Genomic DNA, 23609 nt, shown 5'->3' with positions numbered 1-23609 from the left:
GGAATTGAACTCAGGACCTTTGGAAGAGCAGGCAATGCTCTTAACCACTGAGCCATCTCTCCAGCCCTGAACATTTTAAAAATAATTACTTCAAATTCATTTTTTTAGGTAACTCATAGGGCGAGTTTCTAGAAATTTGTTTGGGTCTATGACTAGGCTATTTTCCTCTGTGTGTGTGTGTGCGCGCGCGTGCACGTGTGTGCACGAGCACATGTTGACAGAGGTTTCTGTCCTACCCAGTCCTGCAAGCCATCCAGTCCCAAAGAAACATACAGAGGCCTACGTTAATTATAAATTGGTTGGCCTATTGGCTCAGGCTTCTTATTAACTCTTACATCCTTCATTAACCTATAATTCTTGTCTGTATCAGCCACATGGCTTGGTACCTTTTATCAGTGAGGCAGTCTCATCTTGCTTCCTCTGCATCTGGGTGATGACTGCAGACTCAGCCTTTCCTCTTTCCAGAAATCTCCTGTTCTGGTCTCCCTGCCTATACTTCCTGCCTGGCTACTGGCCAATCAGCATTTTATTAAACCAGTACAACTGATAAACCTTTACGGGGTACAAGACCATTGTCCCACAGCAAGCACAAATGTGTCCTGTGATCTTTCAAATATTTGACTCTATGAAACAATTACCACATCTTCCATTTGTCATGGGCTGGCTTTGCACAGAAGCGCCTCCCCAACTGTCCCGGCCTGAGAGTGTGCAGATATTCAGACTTTTTCTAAGTCTCTCTGGGATTGTGTAGGGGATATCCCAGATGCAGAAGTCTGCCCTCTCATCAAGCCAAGCCTGTAATCTCTCATTTCTGCTGGTGATCTGTCAGTGGTACCGCAGACCCTTAAGGGCTAAATAGCAGCCTTCTGTGTTGGCTTTAGTTCCCAGTGACCAGCAAGCATCCAAATACAAAGTTAATCTTCCCTGGAGCCATGTCTCTAGGCAAGACCTGCTAAAGTCACAGTATGGATACACATTTATCTCCTTTCTGGGAGAAACATGCCTTTGTAGTTTTCTCCCCATTCTGCCCCACTGTGCCAGGTGGGAGGGAGCTATCTGGAGTTTGATGGCTGATTTAGATGGACTAAGAACACCAGGGCAATAGTGAGGCCCAGGTTTGAGTGTGTCTGTAAAAACTTTTCCAGACTGGATTGAGCTCTTCTGGGGAAAATCTGTACTGAACGTGGATGGCTCTATCCCCTGGGCTGAGGTTCTGGATTAGAGAAAAGGGGGAAAAAGAAGAAAGCCAGCTGAGTGCCTGGAATTTTCTTTCTTTGTTGTGAATCCACTGAGATATGAGCAAGTAGTCTCCCAATGGCATGGATGTGAGCTGGCCAGGCAGCATTACACTATATATGTTAATCCCAGCATTACAGATTAGAGCCCATGAACTGGGACCTCTCTTCCAGCGAGGCATAGTGTGTGTGTGTGTGTGTGTGTGTGTGTGTGAGAGAGAGAGAGAGAGAGAGAGAGAGAGAGAGAGAGAGAGTCTGTGTGTGTGTGTGTGTGTGTGTGTGCCTATACCTCAGCACTTGGGAGCTGGAGACAGGAGATTGGAACTTCAAGGCCAGTCAGTCCCTACCTCACAGACTTTGAGGCCAGCCTGGGTTCCATGACACCCAATTCCACAAACAAACACCAACACCCATACACAGTAGGAGCCTCTCCTTCCTGCAGCTGCTATGTTAGGAATTCTGTTGTAGCAACAGAAAAGTTTCACTCCTGCAGTGAGTGAAAACAGCGCACTTGACTTGCTTTGATGTGACTATTCGTGGCTCTGCCCTCACTTGGGTGTATGCCACCTCTTAATTGGTTTCAGGAGGTCTCATGAAGGTAATTTTGTTTGTACATTTGTGTTAAATCACTGTCTTTCTGGGGGGGCGGGAGGTTTGAGCTAGAGTCTTCTTGTTTAGCCATCTTATATCATTCTCAAGTATAACCCAAATCTCTGTTTTATGATATGGAGATAATTAATACTGGAAAAACTTTGCTCATTAAAATGGTAGAAATGGTAACACACCAAAAAAAAAAAAAAAGTTTGACCTCGTCAAACCAGGGACCTTATGGGAGCACGCCAAGCCAGGGACATCTGTGGGAACAGGCCTGAGCCAGTGACTTCAGCTGGAGCAGGCTCAAGGCAGCGACCTCAGCAGGAGCAACTCCAAGCAAGCAACCCCCATGGGAGCAGGCCTGAACAACCCCTGGGATTGCAGAGCAACCCCCAGGAGTTCTGCGCACATCCGGGACACTGAGTGACCTCCAGGGTGACTGGAACTGTGGCCCTGACTGCAGTACAAGGAGAAACCGTCTGATCCTTGGATCCACTGGCACCTGGAAGACTGATCACCAGAGACACAACCCCAACTACACCAATCAGAGAAAAAGATGAGTAGACAAGGTAAGAGCACACTCAACACCACAAAGAGCAACGTGATACCAATAAAAATTAGTGTCCCTATCCCAGCAAGACTTAACAACCAAATATAGATGAAGTAGAAAAAAATGACCTAAAAAATAATTTTAGGAGAACATTTGAGGCCCGTAAAGAGGAAATGAAAAATTCCCTCAAAGAAATGGAGGAAAAGACAAACAAAAAATTGGAGAAAATCAATAACTCTCTTAAAAAAAAAAAACCAAGAAAGAGCAATAAAACAGATGAAAGAAACATTCAAGACTTGAAAACTGAAATAAAGACCATAAAGAAAATACAAAGCAAGGGAATTATAGAAATGGAAATTATGAGAAAATGATCAGGAACCACAAATGCCAGCATAAACAGCAGAATACGAGAGATAGAAGAGAGAATCTCAAGTGCTGAAGATACAATAGAGGAAATAGACTTATCTGTCAAAGGAAACATTAAATCTAACAAAAGCTTAACACAAAATATCCAGGAAATATGGAACACCATGAAAAGACCAAACCTAAGAATGATAGAGATAGAAGAAGGAGAAGTCCAACTCAAACACACAGAAAATATAATCAACAAAATCATAGAAGAAAACTTTTCTAACCTAAAGAAATATATGCACATGAAGGTACAAGAAGCTTACAGAATACCAAATAGACTGGATCAAAAAAAAAAAAATACCCTGACCACATAATAGTCAAAACACTAAACATGCAAAATAAAGGAAGAATATTAAGAGCTGCAAAGGAAAAGGCCAAGTAACATATAATGCAGACCTATCAGAATTACACCTGACTTCTCAATGGAAACAATGAAAGTCAGAAGGTCCTGGTCAAGCATTATGCAGACATTAAGAGACCATGAATGCCTGTCCAGACTACTATATCCATCAATCACCATAGATGGACAAGAAGATATTCCATGACAAAACCATTTAATCAATACCTAGCCACAAACCCAGCCCTACACAAAGTACTAGAAGGAAAACTCCAACCCAAGGAAGTTGGCTACATCCACAAAAATACAGACAATAGATGATCTCACACCAGCAATTCCCAAAGAAGGAAAAACCACACACAATGTCATTACCAACAACGAAAACAAAAATAACAGGAACTAGCAATAACTGGCCATTAATTTCACTTAATATAAATGGACTCAACTCACCTATAAAAAGGTACAGGCTAAACAGATTAGATACGAAAACAAAATTGATTCTTCTGCTGCATACAAGAAACACAATTCAACCTTGGGCAGTAGAGGAGAGAGTGCCTGAACTGGCCTTGCCCAATAGTCAGACTGAGAGAAACAATTAATAAATGGGACCTCCTGAAACTGAGACGCTTCTGTAAAACTAAGGACACAGTCAACAAGACAAAACAGCAGCTTACAGAATGGGAAAAGATCTTCACTAACCCCACATCAGACAGAGGTCTGATCTCCAAAATATACAAAGAACTCAAGAAATTGGTCATCAAAAGAACAAATAATCCAATAAAAAATGTGGTACAGATCTAAACAGAGAACTCTCAACAGAGGAATCTAAAATGACTTAAAGACACTTAAGAAAATGCTCAACATCCTTAGCCATCAGAGAAATTCAAATCAAAACAACTCTGAGATTCCATCTTACACCTGTCAGAATGGCCAATATCAAAAACACTGATGAAAACTTACACTTGCGAGGATGTGGGGTAAATGGAACAGTCCTCCATTACTGGTGGGAGTGCAAACTGGTGCAGCTGCTTTGGATATCAATATGGTGATTTCTTACAAAATTAGGAAACACTTTCCTCAAGACCCATCAATACCACTTTTTTGGGTATATACCCAAAGGATGCTCAATCATACCACAAAGACATATGCTCAATTATGTTCATAGCAGCATTGTTTGTCATAGCCAGAACCTGAAAACAAACTAAGTGCTCCTCGATCAAAGAATGGATAAGAAAAATGTGGTATATTTACACAGTGGAGTACTACACAGCAGAAAAACAATGACATCTTGAAATTTGTTGGGAAATGGATGAATCCAGAAAACATCAAATTGAGTGAGGTAACCCAGACCCAGAAAGACAAATATCACTCATAACTGGCTTTTAGACATAAAGCAAACAAATCACAATCCCAAAGAACCTAGACAACAATGAGTACCGTAAGAGAGACATGTGTGGATCTAATCTACATGGGAAGTAGAAAAAAACAAGGTCTCTTGAGTAAATTGTGAACATGGGAATGGATAGAAGGGGAGGAGAGATGAAAGGAGGGGAGCAGAGAAATATATATATATATATATATATATATATATATATATATATATAATAAAAATAGCACCCCTCCCGCAAAGAGTGATCATTTCTTAATTTTTTAATATTTTTTGGTTTTTAATTTTATACACAAATACATTATAATTTTGATATAATTCACTACCAACTCCTCTCACTTCTCTCTTTCTCTTTCAACTTCATATTGTCATCATAATTGTGTGTGTACACACACACACACACGCACACACACACACCCTACTGTGTCCAATTAGTGTTGCCCATATGCAATTGGGTGTGTGACTGGCCACTTAGGCATGGACAACCTGTCACGGGGCTTGTCCATGAAGAAAACTGATTTCTTTCTCAGAAGCTGTGCATTGCCACTAGCTTGTCAACTAGTGCTGGTAGGGGTGGGGCCTAATGAGCCCTTTCTGGCCTGGCCCGTGCTGGAATGCCAACTGGTGTGGGCTGCTGTAGGTTTTGTGTAGGCAGTCCTTACTGTTGAGGGTTCATGGGTGCAAATCTTTACTATGTCCAGAGGACAACAGTCCTGCCTGTCCTCTGCTCTGGCAATCTTTCTGCCCATCTTCTTGGGTATTTCCCGGGCCTTGGGACAGGGCTTGTATTATTGATGTTCCATGTACGATGGAAACTCCAAACTTTGGGTTCTCTACACCTTGCCAGTTGTTCTTTGCGGTAGCCTCCTTCTCCTGCAGACATTTCTTTGGTAGGGGATGAGAGCTGCACTAATCTATGGCTGTAGGAAGTAAGTGTTTGGAAGGCAATTGGAAACTATCAGTTTAGTTTGGTGTCAGTAGCTTCATGTATCATGAAGTGAATATTCTTTCATTGAAGGGATTGCTGTTTATTCTGTATAAACTGTACCATAGTTAGGTCAACCTTAAATAGAATCTTTTGTTTTAACAGGTAATTACTCAATTTTTATGGATATTATTTTGTGTTAATTATAAATGGTAATTGTGCTGCTGAAAGTGTCTATAATTACATATCCAAATGCAAAGTGATATGAAAGATGAGTGTTTTTGACAATTGAGAGTAAAAGATGTATTGTGATTATATCGATGCCCCACAACCCTTCCCTTTCCCTCTCCCACTGTAACGGCATCTTCTTCCCAATGAATGTCCCTCTTACCCTCAAGGCTTGCTTTATTTTATTTTATGCAGATAACCATAGAGATGAATTGTGTGTGTGTGTTTTATAACTCTTTTCTTTCCTTTTTTCCCCCAGGACAGAGTTTATTCAAAGAGGCAGAATCTCAATCACGGGGGCTGGGTTTCTCAACTGTATTTTGGAAACTTTCGCTAGTGCATTCTTAAGACAGGGAGCCCAGAAGGTAAGCTTGGTTCAACTTTGAACTCATATTAATTTTAAGAAAACATGGAGAAATCAGTTGGGTATTGAATAGGACACAGTAGAAGAATGTCATGAACAGATATGATAAAAAAGGGGAGTTAATGAATAAATGTACCCACAAAATTTCTCTTAATAATTGCTATTTAAGTCCAAAGTTTAACCAGGTTAAGTCAGTCTGAATACATTCTAAGGAGTGCTGACCTAGGCTGTTGAGATTAAGCATGTGTTATTGGCCTGGCTGGGGGGCGGTGTTCTGTCATGGATCCAGACTGGTTTAGCATAGGCTGGAAGGAAGTCATTGAACTCCTAGGTCTAATGTCACTTTTCCTCATGGAGACATTATTGTGCTTGTTTTTCTGCTAGAGCACAATGTGTGCATTTATTAAAAAAAAAAAGAAAATAAAGTAAAAGAAAAATAACACCACCAGACTCCTATCTACAAAATTGCAATCTCAAAGTAATGCCCCTGGTGAGAAAATTAATTTTATCACTGTGTCTCTGACTGAGTTGACTCCTTGTTCATCTATTAAATCCTCTATTAGAAAAGCCGTAATAATAATAATTAAGTATAATTGTTTAGCACACAAGTCTATTCATCAAAAGGATGGAGCCCCTTTTGGGAGAGATAATATTTAAATGTTGAGTTGAGGTTTCTTATTATTAGACTGACTACACAGAGTCATTTGTAAAATAAAATAAAATTCTATCCGATGGTCCCTGTGAAAACACACATCAGGCTGTATTCATCCTGGATGTTGTGGCTTGCCTTGCTTTAGACAAAAACATGTTGTCCATTCACCTGAGTGACTTTGTATTTTACCTGTCATCAATCTGAACCTGTTAATAGTTGTTAATCATATATGGATCCTGATATATATATATATATATATATATATATATATATATATATATATGTATATATATATAGTTTAGTGGGCTGTGAATCTCCACTGTCCAGGTGTCTATGTTGAATACAGTTCTAGCCAATGGAAAGACTGACTGCATCTCTCTCTCTCTCTCTGTCAGCCAAATGACTGTCTATTTCTTCCTTTTCTAATGTTTCTGGAAGGAGAGGCCCTTGTTTGCAAACAGGTCAAACAGCACTTGTACAGTTGAATGGCGGCTGTCCAAACAGGATCCTCTTCTCTGCCATGGGCATGGAGACCAGGGCTGAGGTCACTTCTCAGATAAAGGGCTTGCGGGAAAATATTTCCTACCATGTTCTCAGTAGACTCTGTACTCTGTACCCTACTGGGAGAGAGAGAGAGAGAGAGAGAGAGAGAGAGAGAGAGAGAGAGAGAGAGAGAGAGAGAGAGAGACACACACAGAGAGAGAGAGAGAGAGAGAGAAACACAGAGAGAGAGAGAGAGAAACACAGAGAGAGAGAGAGCGAGTGCTTTGTCATCATCTTCCTTTAATCTCTCCCTTCTTTACCTTCCATGCCCCCCAAAAGAGGATGTTAGGTGTCTTCCTCTTTCTTTCACTGAACCTGAAGCTTAAGTGCTGGTCAGCAAGACCCAGCCATCCTCCTGTCTTCCACCCCTACCAAGTTTAGGTCACAGGTGAGGGAGTATGCATGTGTGCGCATGTATGTACATGTATGTTTTTGTGTGTGTGTGGCCAGCTTTTTATGTGGATGCTGGTATCTGAACTCAGGTTCTCATGCTTGCAGAGCAAATACTCACTGAGCCTTCTCTTCAGACCCAGCTTTTAGTCTTGGTCCTGATTCCTCCCTAGCCTGTGATGCTCTGGACAGGGCCTCGTATGTGTATGTGGAAGTGAATGGGCACAAAGTAAAACACAGAGGGGAGCATGGTTGACTTCTTCTGAATATTCACAGGAGCAAAACCAACTAAACCAGGTGACGAATGTTTCAAACCGATTAACCCTTTATTGTTCTTGATTATGTTCAGAAATAAGAGAATGCATTTTACCCGCTAGCTTTTCCAACTTTGCTTTCTGAAGAAGCTAAGTTTAATTAGCTTTTTGATTTTAGAAGACATCCATACTTAAGTATCTTTCACATCTTACTCATGTGATGCTGTTTTGTAGGACGAGCCTGCCTTCCTAGTAAACCTCCCCGCTGAGTTGGCATAACTGGTTTCTGCCCAAGTGGATGTGTGGTTTTTAGGTGGCTGCATTTTCAGTTTTGGGCTTTATCCTTGAGGCTGTTCAGTGGTGTCAAAAGTGGGACCTGACAGCTATTATTTACCTCTCATAAAAGCAAAATTAGACACTCAAACTTTCTATCTATGTTTGTAAATTAAACTCAGTCTGTCGATATGAAGCTGTAGGTGAGGTTACTTGTTTTTCTGGGCCTCCAGGGGCTTGTTCAATTGCATTTTTTCCCTTTTTCTTTTCTAATCTAGTGCAGGCTACAATTGGGGCCCTTATGGACACACACGCTGACTTTCACATACCAGTCGGAAGCTGCCTTCTTCTTGGATTAGATGGAATGGTTATAAATGTTATTGATTTCCCTTGGGTGCCAAGCCCCAGGCATGCCCCTGCGGTAGGACAGGTTGTACATAGGCAGGCTGCTGTGCACACCCCCATCACTTTTGTGACCTGGCAGCAGTCCCTCTGCCCAAGTTTGTTCATCCGCCAAAGAGGGATTTTATGCATTCCTAGAAATATGAGTGAACACTATGAGGATTTTAACATTGAAATCCTCAGGTCACATATAAACACATGTTCCCTTTGCTTCTAAGTGTTAGGAACATCACAACCACATGTTTCTCTGTCCTGCTTTCTTGTTATCATTACACATCTCCCAAGCCGCGTGAGCATATATAGTGCACATCACTACATTTGAAGCTTTATTCAACTCTACAAGCGTCTTTTGATGAGCTGTGTGCTGGACGTCGGGGTGAGTGCTGGAGACACACAGAAATGAGGCATAACTCACAGGATAGAGGCCGCCTTGTGCAGCTTCAGTTTGGGGACCTGTGGCTGAGGGTGGATAGCATGGCAGACAATGGTTAACATCTGCCAATGCTGGGGATGGATGAAGTCTGGCTTTGGGCTTAGGCTCGGCACTCTGAGACTAAGGAGGGGACTAGTCAGCAGCTTGTGAGCATGACAGTTGTAGATGACATGCCCTGGGCCTCACATGCGTGCCCTTGTCTGCTTCCCTGAGCAGCTCAGCGAGATGGGAGCTGCTGTTCTCCTTTCATTTGTACAGGGAAACTGAGGTCCCAAGAGGCAGAACAGTTTTCTCAAGGTTACTAAATTAGAAAGTGGGACAATTGGAGTGTGATCCAAACCTTGTCTGACCCCAGAGTGGACTCTTGGTCTCTGACTCTTACGGGCCCACCTATAATCTCTGCACCTAAGCCATGTGCGTGTTGGGGAGAAGGTGTATGTGCTTAGAATTGTTCTCAGCCAGTGAGCACTAGAGACATGGCATGTTCCTCAGTTTGAGGGGCATCACACAGATGTGTAGTTGAATCTGAGCACAGCTCATTGGCACACAGAATCAGAGGTTCATGTTGTTTTCATGTGCCAAGTTGGGGTAATTTGTTACACAGCAATAAATAACCAATAGAGTGAGTTTGAAAAAAAAAAGTCATGCAGCCAGATATAGCCAGGTCTTTTCTTTTTTCCTACATAGCCCTGACTATCTCGGAACTCACTATGTGGACCAGGTTGACCTTGAATTTACAGAGTTCCACCTGTAGTGCTGGGATTAAAAAAAAAGTGTGCAGCACCAAACCCACCCTAACCTGGGTTTTTCAAATGTCCTTTTAGATCACATGTGTTAGACTAAATCTTTTTTGACAGTAGGGAGTTATTATCCATTTTAAAACAGGACTTTTCAAAAAAAAATCAAACTAACAACCTCACATCCTAAAGTGACATGTTCACATGTTCAGATTTTTAGATATAGCATGCCCAAGCCAGACTTTTAAAAGCATGTTCAAATAGTTTGACTTGCTCACAGTTGTCTCTGTAGCAAATATTTCACACGCTGTTGAATTCCACTTCTGCTTCAGCTTTCTGATCAGCGTGATGAGAATAACGATGGCACTAATAACGGCGCCTTCCACGAGAGTGGTTGAGATAACAAATTATTTTATCACACATCGAAAATGTATTTCACAAACTAAAAGAAGGAGCACGTCTGTGGGACTGTATAATGAGAACTCTGCATTCCTCGGCATTTGTAGTCGTCCCTAACCGCAGAGACAAACTGGCTAAAAAAAGAACAATGCATGGCAAGATTGTTGTCGCCCATATTATCGTCCAAGCCCATGCAAAGAGGAGAAAAGTGAATTCTGGCCTCTAAAGAAACCAAATGGGAGCAGCTCACCCTACAGTTGTGATTTAGGTTTCCCTTTCTGTCCTGGGCTGCTTTGGAAGTGAACGTGGGGTGGAGGAGCTGGTAAGAACGTTGCAGAGATGGAAGGATCGTGTTCATTGTGGTATAAGGTGCCCTTTCTCAATGGAGTGGTGCCAGCAAGAGAAAGAAGTGGGTATTGGAAGCCAAATGTATTCTCCGTATGTAAATTAAAGTCATAATAGATCCTCGGTTTGTTTATGGCATCACAGTTTCATAATAAGGACAACAGTTAGAGGTGGGGTGAAGCAGCCAGTGTCTTCTGGACCAGTGGTCTAGTCCTGAATGATCGTCGTTGAGATGTATAACTTCCATGGTCAGGCAAGGACAGGAAAATTTCTAGAATTTTGAGCTGTGTCTTGGGTCCCATTCATTGCATTAATGAGAGTCTGTTTCTAATGTACATTATGGTAGTTAATAAGCCACCAATTTCACCAGTGAAAATTCAGTTTGAACATTCCTTATGCTAATTTCCTTTTAAGGATGAAGGTAATTGAAATTTCTAGAGAGAGATTGCTGATTAGAATACTCGCAACAACTGCTGGAGTGTGAAGCGGCACTGGCTGTCCTTAGCATGCGACACGTACGTGCCGTAGTACTTACTACCTTGTGTACGCTGAAGGGCTTTGAAGCAAATTGTAGTCACTCGTCACCATACACAAGTATCAATTCCTGAACTAAAGGAGTGGGCTGAGCTTTTCAAAGACTTTTTAGTATGACATGGGATTCTGGCCACATGCTCAACAAGCAAGTGAAGCCTTACAGAGAGGCTCATTGACCACTGGTCTGATAACCCAGACCCCCAGTTTCCATCCATTAAATGTGGGGATCATAGTTTTATTCTACGGGGATCTGAAAGGATTCAGGAAGTCTGTGAGCATGCTTGACGTCTATTAAATTTCAATAGTTACTAGTATTAAAAGATGTTTTCTGACAAGTATAGTTATAGGTAAGTAAGTGATACACATGTATATGTAGCGATTCTTTTTCTGTCCTGCCAGTCAGCTCCCAAATAATGACACAGAGACTTATTATTAATTATGAAAGCTCAGCCTTAGCTTAGGCTTGACCCATTCACTCTTATCCTTAATTTAACCTATATTTTTATTAATCTTTGTTTTACCATGTGGTGCTACCTCTCTTTCATCTTGTTCTCCCTGTTCCCACTCTTCTGGCATCTCCCTCATGCACCTAGACTCCTCCTCCTACTTCCTCTCTCTTCCCAGAAATCCCACCTGCCTAGCTATTGGCCATTCGGCTTTTTATTACATCAGTCGCAGCAATAAACCTTCACACAGTGTACACATATCTCACAACATATATATGCATGAGTGTGGAGGACAGAGGAAAACCTTTGGTATTACACCTCAGACATTATTCACCTTGTTTGTTGACATAGCATCTGGGTCCTGGGGCTCACTGGGCAGGCTAGGCTGTCAAGCCAGTGAATGGCAGGGCTATCCACCTGTCTGTGCCTCCTCAGCACAGGGATTACCAGTGTACACCACAATGCCTGGTTTTGTACTTCTATTCTGAAATTGGACTCTGGTACTAGCAAAACAAGTGCTTTACCAGCTGAGTTAACTTCAGCCCTGCAAATACCCTTTGAAGTACATACTGGAGTAAGATTTTGGTTTTGGTTATTTTGTTTTGCTTTGTTGTGACAAGAATCTCTCTGTTGTTCTCCCTGATTGGTCCTGAACTTGCTATGTAGTGTCGCTGGCCTGAAATTCATCATCTTCTTGCCTGAGCTTCCAAGTGCAGGTTACAGGTGTGAGTCACCATCACCCACCTAGATGAGATTTCTTTTTTTGCCTTTGGAAATCTTTTCACAGTTAACTGAGCTTGGCTCTGGGTGGTGTTGTTTTCCCATGTTGCTTAATTATTGGTTTGGGTTCCAGAACCCTGATTAGGTCAACGAGGAAAGGAGGAAATGACTTACAAATGGGTATGGGAAAGCTGGGATCGGGTGGTCTGGGCTCTGATGAAGCCACAGCACCCTGGGAACACAGTCTATCTATCGCATACAGTTTACAGGAAGGTAGAGCTATTACGTACAGATAAACAAGGCGGTGGGTTTATTATATATAGCCGAATGAGGAGGCGGATGTAGTTAATTTCTGTAGGGGAGAAGTCTCCAGGTCATAAACTTTCAGGAAGAGAATGCTAGGTGGGCATATTTTGCACTCAGACCTAAAGAAGGCTTTGCCATCTCTCTGAGCCTCACCCCAGGGAAGGCTTTGCCATTCGCCTGGGTCTGAAACATTGAAGTCTTTGTTATGACTGTGCCTCCCCCCCGCCATGTCAAACACTGGCTGTTCACTCAGAATCCCTACATCCTTTCTTTTGTGTGTACGTGTGTGTACGTGTGTGTGTGTGTGTGTGTGTGTGCTATTTTGGATCAAGCTTAGGGCCTTGTCCATGCTCAGTAAACACTCTTCCAGTTGAGCTATGTTCCCAGTCTCAAATAAGACTTTAGCCATACAATGGTAAAGGAAAAGTTCGTGCTGTTTCTTTCAAAACATTTTCATCATCTTCTTAAATTATAAATATTTTGTTAAAGCACAGTGAAATAGAAATTCTAATAAGGTATTCCCCTTTAACATGTTGTTGTAGCTCTTTCTGGGTGTCTCTGTGTGTTTGTGTATGTATAGACAAGTCGTTTTCATATTTAAAAAAGTTGAAATCAGCCCAATATTTTCATTTATGGACATATTGTCAACAGTTTTTTGTCATTACATATTTCTATATATTTTTTTGATTTTAAATATTTATTTATTTATTTATTTATTATGTATACAATATTCTGTGTGTATGCCTGAAGGCCAGAAGAGGGCGCCAGACCTCTTTACAGGTGGTTGTGAGCCACCATGTGGTTGCTGGGAATTGAACTCAGGACCTTTGGAAGAGCAGGCAATGCTCTTAACCACTGAGCCATCTCTCCAGCCCTGTTTTTTGATTTTTAAGATACGTTTTTACAAATAGCCCAAGCTACCTCAAACTCTACATAGCTCATGCTGAAGTTGAGCTTTAGGTCCCTGCCTTTGCCTCCCAATTACAGGTGTGTAGTAGACAGTACATATTCCTTGAAAGCTTGACAGTTTGCATAATATCCTTTTTATATAACAACTTTTATTATTAGTTTCTTTTTTTCCACTATTGGAAATAGTGTTGCGTCAAATCCCAGCGTATAAAAACTTCTGTACATGTCTGATTGCTTCTTGGGTTAAGACCTTCTGTGTGTATTATCAAGTTCTTTTCCAAAATAATTCTGCCCGCTTATAGCTTCTCCTACCAGTTCAGTATTGTGCTTGTCTAAATTGAATGACTTGGTGTCTTAGAACTGTCGGGCTGATTATTTTTAGCTCATAGAATTTTGAAGCAGAAGCAAAAGCAGCTCCAACCCTTTGATTATCCACTCTGGAAATGATAACAGTTACTGATTCTGCCATTTTCACATCATTTGGCCTCAGTTCCCCCCTGGGCTTTTATGTTGTGCGATGTTGATGTGGGTGTTGTGTGAATGCTGAGTTCCTTAACTGAGAACGGTGTGTCCTATGAATACACTCGCATAGGTCGTCACAACTCTAAAAAGGTGGATATTTTAAAGTCAGTACTCCCAAGAGAGAGGAACAGAGCAAGAAAAAGTGTTGTTCGGCAGCATCCAAGTTACGGGCATGACATGAGGACGTCTGTGTGTAACATGCAGACTGAGGACTGCGGGCTTCCGTTTCCTGCTTTCCCATGTGCATTCTTTTAAGATTCTTTATGTGACTTGAACCACTTGAAAGGCCAGATGAAATATGTTCTCATATGCTCCAGTTCTGGAAGCCTCTTCCAGCTCTTATTTATGTCTGGTGATAATGCTTTTGAATCCCACTCGAGTGCTCAACTAGACCTATTCAGGTCATAGTTAGGTCACTTGATGCCATGAGAATACCAAGGATGCTACTTCTTAACTACTTCCTTCTCGATAGGTCTTTCTTCTTGAATGCTTCCCTCTTCGCTCTCTGCTTATTCTGTTGTCACTAGAATCTTAGTCTCCTATAACACAGTCTTCTGCAGAAGACATCTCAGACTCAGAGGTCTATGAGTCATTATGAGTCATACTGTTTTTTTTTTTTTTTTTTTTTTTTTTGTGTGTGTGTGTGTGTGTTTTGCCTTGACTGTGAGACCTAGGAATCCCAAATCCCTGGGTGGCTCATTTGAATTCATCTGTTTGTAATGGGCTTTGCTCAGCGCTGTAGCTTTTGAGAACTCTTAAGTCAGTCAGCTGAAATTCTGGAAGTGTTTTCTCCAAACAAGGTGAAATCTGGGAACTCAACTTGTCTGAAAGGTTAGGAGTGGTTTCCTGAGGTTCGGATATGTGTGGGGTCATTGTGTGGTGGTAGGAGAGACCATGTCTACATGGTGTGGCAATGAGTTTCTGATCCGGCCAGGAGGTCGGAAACCCAGAACCTATTTTGTCCAAACTCTGATAACCATGTTGTTCATTCTGGTTGCTCTGATCTAAACTATCATTTTTTTTTTTGGTAAAATCAGATTGAATTAAGTCATTTTGAATTCTAAAATTATATGGATTTTTCATTCTCTCCTAGTTCCCCTTATCTCTAAATAACATTTTTCTGTCTTGTTAGTCTTTACCCATGCATAATAATAAATATTTTTAGTTACATAGAGATTAAAGAGCATCAGATGTAATTCATTTAAAAGGTAGATGGTTACGTGTAGCGGAGACAACAGAATATTAAAAATATGATACATGCTAATAAAACACTGGTTAATGGGAGAGGCTGTGAGCTTGCAGTAGGGTTTTTATAATTTTGTATCACAGTCCTGTTCATATGAGGCAAGCCGCATATTATAAAACTCGTAACTCTTTGAAATCTTGGTCCCAGTAATAGAGCAGGATGACTTATTTTTGATCTATACCTCCCATAAATACAATTTAGAAGCTCTAAGGGAGACCAGATAGAATAAAGATAGCAGCTGTAATCAGCGATTGCACACTGGTCCAAACACTTCATAATTTCCCAAACATTTATCCTCCCAGTAGCCTGGAAAAGAGGGCACAGTTATTCTTATCTTCCCCTCTTACAGCTGTGGACATGGTGGCATACAATACTGGAACTTGAATCAAGGCTGTGTGATTTTGGAGCCCACTCTCTTTGTGCCCAATGTGAAGACAAAAGTCCAGGTGAGGAGATAAGGCAAGAGAATGGCCCAACTCCGAGAGCATCTGGTGTAACTATGACCTTGAAGCAGACATTTGTAGACAGTAGTGGAAGTGTCCTTGCCTTCTTAGCTCTTACCGTGACACTCTTTTTTTTTCTAGTGTTCTTTTGTTTCACTCAGCCGGGCACTAGGACATTCGGGAGCTCAATTCTTGCCATTGTCCTGGATCAAATCTCCCACCAAAGTTTCCCCAGCTCGTTCTCTCTGTTTGTTGCACAAGACTCAAATACAGAAAGGCAGAGGAAACAGGAGTTTGTGGCCACCATAAATCTTTACCTACTCCATATAAACCTGAGGCAGGCATAGAACTTAAAGCTGAAACGGGCTGTACCAAGAGGCAACAACAACAAAAAGAAATAAAACAAGAAATAAAAAAGGGAAAAAAGGAAAGAAAGACAGAGAACAGGGACAGTGCATGCACACTGTGCAGACTGAGTGCTTTTGCGGTCAGATTTGCTGTGGATCAAAAAGACCACTTTTAAGTTCCAGCTTTTCCTCAGCTAGACTCTTTGCACTAAATTAAGGCTCCTCAGTTTGACCCAAAAGACCAGAAAATCCCACCAGTCATCTCAGCTTGGGAGTTAAATTCAGAAGTGTAGGAATGGCTACTTGGATTGGAAAGGTGACTCCATTTCTTACCGGTAGTCCTGATAGTCCATCTGCAATGATGTGCTTGCACCCAGGGCCATGATGATTCAAAGTCCCCTGGGTTCCCTGATGTGGGGACTTGTTCCTTTGGGTCCTCTGCCTCTTTGGGGGTGATTTCTTATCTCTGCTCTGTGGTAGAAGTTAATCTTCTGCTGCTGGACCCCTTTTGTCGGGCCTACTTTTGGGGGGACCTCGGTAGTGGTGAAGTGAAAGAGGTTTGGGTGTCTGCCTGCTTCAGGGAAAGGGGGTATGTGTTTAGGGACCCTGAGTTTGTTGGAGTGATATCTTTTTGCCACCTTCAAATACGTTTTCCCCACGTTCTTCCTCCCCTCTCCGTTTTCAATTCTTCTTGCTGTCTGGGATCTGTCATTTTACACATCGGTCCTCAGCTATCTTTCTTCCTAGGAGCTGTCATACACTGCTTTTATGTCCTCCCCTCCCTTCCACCTTGAATCCCCTCTCCCTTCCGCTTACTCTTCATTTTCTCCCCTGTTCTTCCTGGATTTTGTTGTCGTCATTGCTTTGTTTTGAGACAGTGTCCTTGCATCCTAGGGGCCTGGAATTTAGGATGCCCTTGAACTCCTGCTGGTCCTCCTGCCTCAGTCTTCCCAGTGCTAAGATTACAAGCATGGACCATCACACCTGGTTCTCAACTTTTTTTTCCCTATTTTTCTCCAAATTTTCTGAGCAAAAGAAAATGGTGTCTTTTGCAGTTAATTAACTTTTTTTTTTCACATTTATTCCCAGGTTAAATAGAGTTTAAAGGCTATAATAAATTTTTCTTGATCAGTGAGTTTTAGTGGGGTATAGCTTTTGTTTTTAGATATATTTACATTTGATGAAAACTTGACGGTTGTCAGTTAGTGGTGGTGCACAACTTTAAAGCCAGTACTTGGGGGGCAGACACAGGTGGATCTCTGAGTTCCAGGTCAGCTTTGTCTACAGAGTAAGTGCCAGGACAGCCAGGACTACACAGAGAAACCCTGTCACAAAAAACAAAAATAAAAACAAAAACACTTGGCTGTTTTTTCTTTATTAATCTCTAATCATCTATACATATCTGAAATGGTTAAAATTTAAAATTATGATTGTTTCCTTCAAAAGGCTTTTAAAATCTTTTACATAATTTTTATGAGGCTTGTTTCAAAATGTTTCTGAAAAACTGGTATATGAATTGAATAACTAGTACATGTTTTAAATTGGGTTGTAGGGTTGTTTGTGACAACTCCCTTCCCAGGAGAGCTGAGTGACCTTGGACAAGCCATTAAAATCCATGTCTCATTTTCCTCATCTGTAGAGTGAAGACAGCTTTGGTTCCCAGTTCACAGAGTCCTTGGAAGGAATAAAGGAGTTATATAAAACAACACAGGTCAGGACTTGGCACAAAGCAAATGATCGGTTGTTGTGTTGTCATTATTTAAAAAGCAAAGTGCAAGGAAGTTAAAAGCAAAAACTTATTTTCCCCATTATAGTGTTGCAGACAGTGTTTAGTGGTTATAATGAGCCTGCCTTTGGAGTCAGCCTGACCTGAGTTTTAATCTGAGCCCTTCCTCATCTTGTAGCCCAACCTTTTCTCCGGGTGGCATTTGAATAATGCTGTCTGCCTCTTCAGCATGAGAATCACAGGCAAGTGTAATGAAGCATGTAAGATACCTTGGCATGCAGGAAACACACCATAAGTGATCTTTGTTATCTTTGCATTAAAGTATAGTTTGGAATTGGGCTTCGTGGTGTATGCTCGTAATTCTAGCACTCAGGGTGCTGAAGCAGGAGAACCATATTTGCACTGTATAGCAAGACTTTGGCTTAAGAAAAAAATAACAAAAACCCAAAACAAATTAAACAAGCCAACAAGCCTAATTGGTACATTTTCATCTAGTCTTTATTTGCATCTTTCAAACACTGATGTCCACATTATTAGTGCAATTATACATCTTTTTTCAAATAACATTTCATCACAAATGCCTTTATACTAATTACATAAGCTTCGAAACCATCATTTTGAAGTTTCATTAAGCAGTTATAGCTTACTTTGGTATTTAGTACTAAGCATTGAGGTTCTTTCTAACTCACAGTGCTTTTCAATGTTATAATGTCACAAAGGGACACAGGGTGGAACATCTGGAGGCTAGACCCTTTTATGTTTGTAATGCTGTCTTAGAAAAGATTAACTGAAGAACTCCTACAAATGTCACTGTTTCCCTGGTCTTTGTAAACTTTCCTGTTTCTTACTAAGTGATTTCCAGATGGAATGTATGGAATGTACTACTCTGTCCTCAGGACCCAGAAATTCCTCAGGGCTCAGTGGATATTTATTGACTTAAAGAACACGTTATTATATTATTTTCCAGAAATGGCAATAATTTTATGATTCTATTCTCTTTTGATTTAATATTAAAGCAGAGTAATTTCTTTCCAAATACAGAAACAATGGGATGGGAATAAGAACATTAGGCATGGGTGATATATTTTATATATGACCATTATTATTATCTATTGAATTTTAGTTAGTGTAGAAAGGAGTGGTTTTCAGTGTGACCTCTTCATACCTGTATATGTATGTATTTTGTTACTATTTGGACAACCACAATTTTTTCTCCTCATCCCCACTTCTATCTTCTTACTAGGTTCCTTTCAATCTGTAAATAATTCCTCCTGTCTTTATGTCATACATATTTCATGAACCTCTGTTGATTCCCCCTTTAGACTTTTTCCTTCCTTCTGACAGTCTTCCTTTTACTTTATGGTTAGAATAACATATACCTATACAAATACATATAATTTAACTCTATTCTGTATATGAGATAAAGCCTACAATATTTGTTTTTCTGTGTCTGGTTTTGCTTACCAAATGATCTCCATTTTCATCCATTTTCCTGAAAATGCTTAATTTTGATCTTTTATGGCTGAGTTATGGAACATACACACAACACAGCCTTGTTGTGTGCATACCACATTTCTTTTTTCCGGTTGTCTGTGGGATGGGCCTTTAGACTGAATAGCAAACAGTAGACATGGATGTGCAAGCATCCCTAGTGTGATGACTTGGGAGCCCGAGTACTTTGCATGAATTTGTCTTGTTCAGATGGCTCAACGCTTGCCTGTGGTGGGTACCCGAAATGAGTCTGTAATAAATGAGAAGGCACAGGCAGGTGAGTTTCCTTGCCTAAGACCACACAGGGGGCAAGACTTAGTGCTATATTCAAATCAGGTGGTTAGGTCTCTGTCTTAACACTCAAGAGCAGTCTGCGTACATGTTGGCTTTCAAATCGGAAAAATTATATTACTGTGTTTCTGCTATGAAAATGTATGGTCTTGGTCTTAACAGTGCTGGAGATTAATCCCAGGGCTTCCTGCCAGGCAAGTGCTCTGACACCGAGCTCCAACCCCTAGGCTAAGCGGCTTTAAGATAGAGAACCACCCTGTTTCTCTATCTCACTCTCCTAGCAGCCCACGTCTTTATGTCTGCCATGTAACAGGCATTTCCCAGAGACCCCGAATTGGCCAGTTAAATTCCAAATAAGGTAAACAAATTGAAGAGTTGTCCCCCACCTTGAGGATTTCACATGAATTTCTCCACAAGACCTGGAATTGCTTTCAATGCTTGGTTTTAAAGGAAATTCCTTTAAATAAATACCTTTGTGCCAAAGGAAAGAATTTTAAATACTTCTTATTCAAACGAAAGACGTTCATAATATTTTCTGCATCGAAGACAGGTTTAGAGCTTCATCCACGTGGGACTTATTAATCCGTGGAGATTTATCTGAGACTAAGCAGAGGATATGACCCTAGGAGTCGACCAGTCAAAACCCTGCCTGCGTAATTGGTTGACTTGGTGAAGTGGCTTTTGAAAACTGCTACGGTTCTTCAGCTTTTCTTTACCACTTACTAGTTTCTGACAGGAACCGGGGATTTTAAAATACCAGTTTGCCTAAGTGCTGCCAGACTTCGCCTTCTGAAAGCTTGAGGTGTGGTGATATACAGTTAGCTCCAACTCCCAGGAGGCTGAGGCAGGAGGATTTCAAGTTTAAAGACAGACTGGGCTGCATAGCAATACCCTGTATGAAAACCAAAACAGAATAAAACAGCTAGTCAGACAAATGAAGTCAGTACTCCTTTACCTTTAAATCTGTACAGATTTTGTTTTTATCATTTAGTGGCTTTCTTAAATGTTGCCATTATTCAAAGATTGCTTCTAGAATTCTTCACGGCTTCTTCGTGTGCCCCTCCATAGAGTGTATGATGATGAAGGCCACCATCATATGTTGGCATTTCATTATTTTGCCATTAATTATGGCACTGTAGCTCCCAAAAGGGACTTAGTACTTTGCTCATCTGTGTTTTTTTGTCCCCAAGAAATGATGGGCATGGTTAGCACCAAAAGACCTTTAGTGATGTGGTGAAGGAGAAATGCCCCTGATAGCCAATAGCCTCAGGTATTTGAACCCTTGGTCCCCAGTGGGCAGCACTGCTTGGGGATCTTTAGGAGGTGGAACTTTGAGGGAGGAAGTATGTCTGAGGCTGGGCTTTGTGACTTGCAAACCCCACTTCTAGTTCTCTTTGCTCTTTGCATGGAGTTGAAGCTATGATCCCCACCATCGCGGATTTCCCCTCTGAATCTGTAAGCAAGAACACATATGCTCGTCCTTCGGTTGCTTTTGGTCATGGTGTGTTGTTAGAGCAATGCAAAATCACTGAGCAAGTGGGAGACAAATGCTGCTTGGACAGCTGGCCAAGGTGTTCTATGCATAGACAATTTATTGGGGCAGAAATGCTTCCCGTGGGTATGCTTGGCTTCTGTTGGGCCCAGCAGTGAGACTCCTTTGCTAGAAAAGCAGTTGGAGTGTGGTGAGATGCTTGGATCTGAGGATATTGCAAACACTGCTTGTGCTTTGTTCTCATTCTGTTTCTCCTAAAGCTAGAAAATTAAGACTTCATGGCAATAGTGTGAAAGCTGCAAACACATCTTTCCTCCCCCTCCCATCCCATTTTCTCTTCCGTATGACCCAGGTTGGTTTTGAACTTGATGTGAAATGGAACCTGGCTTTGAACTACTAATCCCTTGGTCTCTACTTCCAAAGTGCTGGGATTGTAGCAGTGTACCACTACACTAGGCGGCAAACAAACCCTTTAAAGGCCTTAGGACACTAAGAGAGTCACTCTAGATTCTGCTTCTTTCTAGTCAGGCACATTACTGACAAAATTTCGAGTTTCACTTCTTCTGTGTTACTAGCTCAGACGGGGCATGAGGATTGATGAGTCCAGGAGTATTGTGTGCTTAGCATGGCACAGAAGAGGGCTTTGCCTGCCTGCTGAGGACCAGTTCTTCCCTGGACCCAGATTCTATTTGTATTTGTTCCTGGTGTTGATCAGTGCTGTGACCAGATGTTGCTCACCATCTGGTATGTCAGCAGTCATGAAAGCACCAGTAGCGTCTCTGAGGTGATTTAATGAGCAAGGGAAAGACACTGTGAATGTACAGATGATGGAGGTGGGACTCTGGTGGCATTTCTTGTGGGCCACTGGACACTGACTGAAGAGGGCCTTGTGGTGAAAGACACCCTCATCCCGTATCCCCATCCTCCACCCCTCACCCTCCATCTCCCCACCCCATCTTGGGTCACAGGGAGACTAGAAGGTTCAACACTGTTAATGCAAGCATGTTGTATACAAGTGGCTTTAGATGTCCCATTTAATTCTTTTTCTTAATAATTTAATTAAACTTGTTTTATGTGCATTGTGTGTGAAGATGTCATATCCCCTGGAACTAGAGTTACAGACAGTTGTGACCTGCCATGTGGATGCTGGGAATTGAACCCATGTCCTCTGGAAGAGCAGCCAGTGCTCTTAAATGCTAAACTATCTCTCCAGCCTCATTTCATTTCATTCTTCAAGGTAGCATTGCAAAGCAAAATGCTTCTTCTGTTCTCTCCACCCAGGCAAGCAAGTAAATTCATTGAGGTGAGTGCTCATTGTAAAAATAGCTGGAGAAATCCAGGTTGAAGTTCTAGGCTGGCCACTTGACAACCGTCTGGCCTTAAGTGCTCACTGTTCTAGATCTGTCACTCCGTAACCATGTGGCCTTAAGTTCTCACCCTTCTGGGCTTAGGAACTGATACTGTTCAAAGGAAACACCTGATTTAAAGATGTGTAAATATTACTGACTTACACAGAAACATCACTGTGGGCCAGGGTGGAAATAAAAAAAAAAAGGAGAATTATCTAGGAATCTGTTGGCAACAGTTAGATTTTGTACATTCTGTTGCTGACAATTCATTGATAAAATGTGTATACACTATGACTTGCTATTTTATTTCAGAACAAGGAAGGAAAAGGAGAAGCTATGCTTTGGCTTAAGTTTGATGAGTGGGGGCCAAAAATGTCTGCTAGAAGGAAATTGATAGAATCCTTGTTATTTTTTAGTGTGTTGCAACAAGAGTAGGTAATGGGGCCCCCTGGTACGAGGCACCTCCAGTAGCTCTGCTGGAGGAGAAGAGAGAATGCCATGTCATTAGGACCAATGCAGGCGGGGTGAGGAGTAGTGAACATGTCCCATTGATGGAGACTTCTAAGCGAATATGGGTGTTCAGTTGCAGGATGGTCTCAGGAGGGGTGTGGCTCTGTGTGAGAGGCTGGCCTTGATTAATGGCAAGAGAAAGCTGTGTTTCACATGAAGTTCAAGCCAGGAGAAATAAAACAATGTACAGGTCACATATCTAGACAGCCAAAATTGAGACAGGTTGAGCCATGTTGGACAGTGGAGGAAGAACTTAATAATAGAAGCATACCAGGGACTTAAAGCTTGTCAGGTTGGGTTTTATGAGGGAAGGGGTTCATGAAAATAACGGTGCCATCTTTCCTCCTGTAGATTTGGCTTTAGATTTCTTTAAATCAAACAGGTCACTTTCAACCCTTTGTTAAAGATTTTTTTTTTCTAGTTTAGAAAATATAAGGTCTTTCCCAAGTTTTAGATTTGGGGGCATAGTATTTCCTGTTGCAAATTGTGGGACATATTCTTCTTCTTCAAGAGAGAAAGATTCATAATTGAAGCAGAGGTATCCGAATCATTGTAGCAGTTAGTGTTTTGCAGTTCCTTCTAAAGATTTGAAGGTGAATAATGAAAATAAAAATGAATCTTGCTGGAGACTGTATTGGCTACTATTGGGAAAAGTATATCAAAGCTGTATATTGTATCTGATTCTTCCTACTTGAAAAGTATTATATTTGAGATAATTCATAGATGTGATTAGATACTGACTCACATTAAAATTCATGACATTTTGTTTGGGAACAGGACTAAAATATCTGATTTGTTTATCAAAAATTTTGAGCCAA

General features: G+C 41.3%; 1 protein-coding gene across 5 annotated transcripts in view; it reads left to right on the top strand.

Moving 5' to 3' along the window:
* The window catches only part of LOC121442254 (PRELI domain-containing protein 2), a 72239-nt gene that overhangs the window by 34332 nt on the left and 14298 nt on the right, over positions 1–23609 (top strand). For all 5 annotated transcript variants that reach the window (XR_005973540.1, XR_005973541.1, XM_041643729.1 and 2 more), the window contains one exon: positions 5927–6032. Coding sequence is in view for 3 of the 5 variants with exons in the window: in XM_041643729.1 (XP_041499663.1) it covers positions 5927–6032 (106 nt within the window). In the remaining 2 variants the exon portion in view is untranslated. The remainder of the gene's footprint in view (positions 1–5926; positions 6033–23609) is intronic.

The sequence above is a fragment of the Microtus oregoni genome, unplaced genomic scaffold, assembly GCF_018167655.1.
Source record: "Microtus oregoni isolate MIOR12 unplaced genomic scaffold, Mior012 000088F_ref0000325, whole genome shotgun sequence".
NCBI classification, from domain to species: Eukaryota; Metazoa; Chordata; class Mammalia; order Rodentia; family Cricetidae; genus Microtus; species Microtus oregoni.
Note: the sequence above shows the minus strand (reverse complement) of the source record. Positions and strands in the feature narration are given on the sequence as shown.